At 40.6% G+C, this 6880-nt stretch overlaps 1 protein-coding gene across 1 annotated transcript; it reads right to left on the bottom strand.

The window, feature by feature from the left end:
* Window positions 1-37: 37 nt before the first annotated feature.
* On the bottom strand, window positions 38-6875 carry LOC103804199 (ATP-binding cassette sub-family D member 2; the record flags this gene model as incomplete). The annotated part of the gene is made up of 3 exons (XM_009076797.1): window positions 38-159; window positions 4694-4874; window positions 6210-6875. Coding segments are annotated over 3 exons (969 nt in total), but the record flags the coding sequence as incomplete, so codon positions are not given.
* Between the last annotated feature and the right edge of the window lie 5 nt (window positions 6876-6880).

A 6880-nucleotide genomic window follows, 5' to 3' on the forward strand; every position in this document is an offset into this window, starting at 1 on the left:
GCTGCTGGGGTTAAACCATGACACTCATGTACAGTACCTCTTTGTATGAAGACATAATCCTTTCAATAGCATCTGCTCCAGAGATCAGCAAGTTTCGCGATGTAGTAAAAGCTTCTGTTCTTTCACTAACCATTGCCTGCTTCTGGCCATCTTCCAGTTCTAAAAGTAAAAAAAAAAAAGCAAAATCTGTTAAAATATTCTGATTCTACAAAGGAAATTATGATTAGAATCTGAGCAATTATGGAGCAGCTTTTAAGTTAAGAAAAAGTTAACTCTGTGAAGAGAACCTTTCAAAAAGAACTGGTGAAAGTAGCTAGCATAGCTTGCTAACAAAGAGTAAGTGGGAGCATATGGAATTCATCTTCTTATACAAAACATCCTAGTCTTTTATACTCTTTGTCTACCTAGATAATTTTCCTTTTAATACATCATTAGGCAACATAAATTTTTCAAAATAGGAAAAAAGTGAAGCCTAAGAAATTACCTGAAATGATTTTTAATACAATTCAAAACATTTTTTCGTAATTAATTTTCAGCCTTACTTATTTACTGACTTCATAGAATCATAGAATCAACTGGGTTGGAAGAGACCTCAAAGATCATCAAGTCCAACCCTACCATGGTTACTAGACCACGGCACTAAGTGCCACATCCAATCTCATCTTGAAAACCTCCAGGGATGGTGAATCCACCACCTACCCAGGCAGCCCATTCCAATGCCTGATAACTCTCTCCATAAAAAAATCTCTTCCTAAAAGGGCTTCTATAAAAGGAAACACCCTTTGGAAATGGAAATTTAACAACATTATTATATTGCTGTAAGAAAACAAAAAGCACTTTTGTTATCAAAGCCATGGTTTAAGTAGGATACCTCTCCCTCACAGTTTTGGATCTCTCAAAGTTGGATCAAAAAAAACTCTGCTCACAGTAAAGTTTCACCCTTCATCTGACCTCAGTACAAAGTCGTGACACTTTATGACACTGAATCCTATTTGCAAGAATATTCTTGCTCCAAAGAAAGGAGTTGTCTAATAAGAATAAGAATATAGCAGCAGCATTAGGCAAGGAGAAAACAGCAGCAGAAATTATAGAAGAGATGTGAGAAATAAGTATATTTAACATATCTATATATACTCTTGCTACAATGGGATCTATAGATTCAACTTGCAAGCTTTACTTCTTGAAGGAAGCAAGATAGGGGATGGTCTCTCCTGCCATGGCTGCAGGGAGATTATGGTTATAAACTGAGACAGGAGAGATTCAGATTAGATGTTAGGAAAAATGTTTTCCCTGTTAGGTTGCTCAGGCACTGGAACAGATTGCCCAGGGAGGTGGTGGAGTCACCATCCCTGCAAGTGTTTAAAAGGTGCCTGGATCTGACACAGGAGGATGTGGTTTAGGGTTTGGGGGTTCCAGCACAGTGGCAGGTTAATGGTTGGACTCAGTGATCTTGGAGGTCTCCTCCAACATTGATGATTCTATGACTCTAAGATTCAAAAAGAAGTGGCTGACTATTCTAAGACCACACGTTGTTTCAGTGTTAATACATTGCAACTACAAAACAGAAGACAACAATGTGTAGTAAACCACTCAAAGATTTTTCACAAGATTTAGAATGAAAGGTCTTAAGGGCCTTCAGCATCACACAACTTTGTATGTATTTCTACATAGTGCTTAAATCTTTAGCAGAATGGGGTCTGAATATTTTTTTCTTAAGTGTTTACATTACTTTTAAAGTTTCTCTTTAAAGCTAAGCTGCTGCTAGGCATCAGGCTAGGCAGGGTAACAGGTGGATCCACTGTGGCAACTCCTGTATTAGCAACTTTTATTAGCATCCTGGTTTCCACAGTGCTGATGATGAAGAAAATCTAGGAGGAATTCCCTGCAGGTGTAATGCAACTGTAAATTTCATGGGCTAAGCCAAGCAATGCAAGAGTACAGCAAACAGGTTTCTTTACCTCTCACCTCCCTGAGGAGGTGACCAGATTCTAGAAATCTAGTGTCTGCAAATCTACATGCAGTACCATAGCCAGGTGTATCTTTCTGTCTTTATTAGTTAAATCTAAAGGTTATTTTGTTTTCATTTCCACATCCCTAAAGGTATTCCTACACAATGACATCTGAATCAATGCAATACACTATGGATAATTTATGAGAAACCATTTTAGATTGCTACATCATAATTTTTCATATATATATATATATCTCCACACAAACACAAAGCATCTGTATGTTACTCTTTCTGTTCTTAACAGCACTTCTTTTTTGTTTCAGTTCTACAACATCACTACCCTGGCAACTGACTGTATGCAAACTAGGTAACCAAGACACAATGAGAGGCATGCTTTAAACAAAAAAAAGACAGAAAAACTCTTGCAAAGGGAGAGATTTCAAACTTCTTGCTCAAGTTATTTCCACTCCGAGACAAACTTAGGGGATAGGGAAAATTCAGTGAATTCACTAGTGAAAACTGATTTGAAATTTGTGTCTTACTTCTGAGACAATCAATTTTTGGTGATTTTGTGGGGATTCTAGCTCATGCACCCCATGCTATGTAGAACCACCACAATTAAACCACCTAGGAATCAGGTATGGTTTAACTACACTGATGCAGCATTCTTCCCTCATGGAAATGCAGGATTTTCTGACAGCTGCTTCCAGCACCCAGGCCAGCTCATCTAGCAAGAGTTCTGACATCTCTACAAACCACTGCATCAGACAAGCCAGGGGTATTTGAAAAATTAAAATTATATAGAATTTATGAGCATTTCACAGTCCCAAAACACAAGCTCTTTTATTACATAACCCACAGATATTACTTTCCTTGAACTTTTTGTCCAGAACATTTTTCCTATGGCTGCCCTCCTGTGTCTGGGGACGTGTCATGTTGTAACAGAGCCGACAGACTGTCTCTGTTTCACACAGACACTAACATTTCCATTTTCATCTTCATTTATGTAATTGATAGTCATACTTGTTTTACAAACAAAGATAAGTGTTTCACTGTGTCTAGAGAAATCAAAGTCTTGCTTCCAAAAATAGCTACTCTCCACAAACTGATGAGAAACATGACATTTGGAATGCCAGTGGCTTAATACAAAAGGAATGAAAAATGTTATCAAACATGAATCTTGGCTCTGCCAGCTAATTTATTCCCTGAAATATGTAACAAAACTTTAAAATTTCAGTCAGAAATACCAGTCAGAGAAGATTTTTTTCTTTTTATTAAAGATTTTTTGATTTTTTACTCCTCCCCTCAAAGTGTACAAAATCTATTGCTTTACAGCTATAGTCTCAGGTCTGATCATGGTACCAGTTTTGTGCATATCCCTGACCCTGTTGATTCCTCCTAAAGTAATATATCCACTATCTCTGCCTTCAGATTTGAACAAACTTGTACCTCATCTGCTGAGGTACAAAGCACTGTTTTCCCAAGCAGGTCAATGGTAATTTCAGGTGTGTTTGATTCTATGAATACAAGTAATACCTTGAACTGGTCTTGACAGTGTTGATTTGTCAGTATAATGTTTGAGATCCACCATTATGATATGCCTTAGGACTCCATAATAATCCCCACGTTTTAACAGTTAAGGTTAATGGTGGCAAATATTCTTCTGCTTTACAACATGAGCCACTACTGTGTCTTTCATTTCTCCCACACTTGGAAAGTATTTATCAAAAGAACAGTCATAAGTAACAGGAATGTTATTTAGTTTAGCATGAATACAAGACCTTTTTTATTCATGGTCTAATACCAAGGAGATATTTACAACATGTGGTTAAAAGCTCTTTTTCTTGACTGTACTGATTCCCTTCTTAGCAGAAAGACTCTTACCACTTTTTCTGTTCTGCTGATAACCTTCATTGTGAGGTGAAAGGCCTTTGTACAACCTCTTCTGTTTGGAACAAGACATCCTGATATTTTTGAAGCTGTTCCAGGATGTCAGCCAGGGTCCTGATATAGTGCCCTCCTGAGCCATGTGACAGGCAGCAGCTCAGCCAGCCAGACATGCACCAACCCAATTGCAAGTGAGCTGAACCATGTGGGCACTGCACAAAGCAGTTCTACAGGTCAAACTACGCTTGTCCAGTTGCACAGTCCTGATATAACTCCCAAGAAAGAAATACAGCTACTGCACAGGAAAGAATTCACTCACTCCTGACTAAATGTACACAACTCAGGGTACATGTTCCTCTGCAGACATTGTAGGATCTGTCTTAAGGAATCCTAAGGAATTCATACAATATTCTGTGGTTCCAACTGTGCATAAAGATGGCTGTCGTAGCAAAATTCCCCACTTATCTTTCACTACTCCTACCTACCTTTCTTTCTGCTCTTTCTGTTTTTTCCTTTTCTTTTTAATAGCATATGCAGTAACAACACTACTTGAGTCTCACTTCCAGGAAAGTTGTGGAAGGATGTCAAAAATTATACCATCCTAGCCTGGAATCTGAATTTCACCTTCTCTTCTCCCAGGGAGTCAGGGAAAACCAGTGGTTCCTAACAGGTCAACAATAAGAGAAAAATTACCTGCAATTACCTATAATTGCACTATGGTTTATGGCAGGAGGAGATAAGCACTCTAGGAAAGTTCACAGCATCATTTTGTAAATGGCATTCAGGGGAAGTACAGCCTTTTTGAGGATGTAACTTTAAAGAAACATTTAGAAATAAATTTAAAAATGGTATTACCGCCATCTGCAAATCCCGTTGCAGTGATGATGGGCACAGCAACCATAATCATACCACAGCTACTCCAGACATACTTCATCAGGAACTGCTCTATCATGATGTACCATAAGCGTTTGGACAAAATGAGATTCATTTGATCTACCAAAGCCTTGTAGCTTTTCTGCAGTTGTTTCAGTTCTACCTACAGTTAAAAAGAAATAAAACATTTTTACAATGCAATGAAGATGCACATGTCATACAAGATATGTTCACACAGCTACATTAAATACACAGGTAGCCAGAGCTGTGACTTCAGAGTCACACCTGTTATGTGCTACTCTATTTTCACTTTGCTGCAGTCTCACAGCCAAAGTGGACAGCTTTATAGAACTCAGTGGACCTGGTTCTTATTTATACCATCACTCCTCCATAGAACATTGGCACGTTCTCAGCTCTTTTAGGATCTCTGATATATACAAGAGCAACACAGAAGGCATTCACAACAGCTGATTCTTACAACCAAAATAAGACTGATTCCATGCCCTTTTAACAAAGCTGCAGCTGTAGAGTTTCACAGCAACTGAAACTCGTATCGGAAAGCATTTGGGGATCAATTATTCCCAGCGACTTAAAGTTGAAATGCAATGCTGCTTGTTTTTGCAAGCAGTCTGGGGGAAGAGAGAAGTATCCCAAGAGGTTTAACAAGTCAGTTGCAAGTCAATGTGATGTGTATTCGGTTCAAGCCCATATATGTGGGAATTAAAATGTTTACTCTAGTTGCACTTTAAACATTACAGGCAACTTTTGAGAGCAACTGTGTCTACAAAAATAAACCATTTACATTATATAATCATTGCTTGGACTGAGAGAGTAACACTTCAGCCTGGTTTTCATCTTTCATTTTCACCTTACATGAAATTTTTCTTCCAGTTGTGTTTGACAGGTTTTACAGCCCAAATTCAGTTCTAATAAAAATATAAATACTTCCTTAACAATGTGGCTTTAAAACAAGCTACTAGTTTATGTAACTGTGATTGCAGAAGTACTGTACTTAAGCTATTTTAAGACTCTGATGACTACATCTTCGCTTAGCTATGTAAAAGAGTGTCAAAGGTTGTAGTGTGCTCTGAGCTAGCACAGAGTTTTTCCCTAGACTTTCTGGGTGTCCTCTGGTTGCTGTTTCTGCAGCATTAAGTCTGGTAGTTCATAAACATGGGTGGGGAACAAAAAAAGCCTAAAAAAGTTAATCGTAATGGGCTGGGTGGGGGAAAAACAATAACGGAGATTAGCTTTCTAGAAAAGCATAAGATCCAGCTGTAGGACTGGAACGCTGTCAGAGCTCAAGGGAACTGTGATCTGCTCACCCCAGACAACGCCTGTGAGACGGCGCTTTCCTAAGAAATGGGAAGTGCTAGGCTGTAAACAGGTTTAAATGTCAGAGGGACACAAAGTTCTCAGGGAGGGCAGCAGAGGAAACAGGGTCTGCTCTGGCACTGCGGGAGCGACCCCAACACCCTCCGATTTCTCCCCCCCTTACCTTGTGCCCCCGGTAAAAGGCGATCTCTTCCACGTTGGCGATGATGCGCGAATGTATGAAGCGCAGATAGCCCTTCCTGTGAGCCTCCTCAGCCACAAGCTTGCCAAACTTGGGCGAGCAGGCTTTGAGCACGCGGGCCGTAGCGTAGACGACCAGACCAGCCAAGACCGTGGGCCCAATGGGGTTAGCCCCCCGGGACCGCGCCGTGCGGATGAGGGTGTAGGAGGTGAGCACAACGTCCAGGATGGGCTTGGTGAGGTTGGAGTAGAGATGTGCCACAGACTGCGAAAACATCATGATGTCCTCAGTGAGGGACTGGTCGGGGTTGGCCAGCCGCCCATCCATGCTGATCACTTTGTAGTAAGTCTGGTTGGCAAAGTAGGTCTCATAGGCGTGATCCACCAGGCGCGTGCGGAAGGCGAGGGCCAGCTTGCACTCCAGGTACCGAATGGTGCTGTTCACGAACGTGGCCGGGATCGCAATCATCAGCCACTTGATCAGTTTGAAGACAAAGCTCCTGGGCTTTTTTTCCACAATGCTTTTCACAATTTTCCCATCCAGGGCGGCCACATAGATGGAGAGGAAAGTCCTGGACACCAAAGCGAAGGAGTGGAGGCAGAGCAAGCCCAGCTCGGCGCTCACCAGCTTCGGGAAGAACAGCTTGCGGAGTT

This window comes from Acanthisitta chloris, unplaced genomic scaffold (genome assembly GCF_000695815.1).
Source record: "Acanthisitta chloris isolate BGI_N310 unplaced genomic scaffold, ASM69581v1 Scaffold38776, whole genome shotgun sequence".
Taxonomy (NCBI): domain Eukaryota; kingdom Metazoa; phylum Chordata; class Aves; order Passeriformes; family Acanthisittidae; genus Acanthisitta; species Acanthisitta chloris.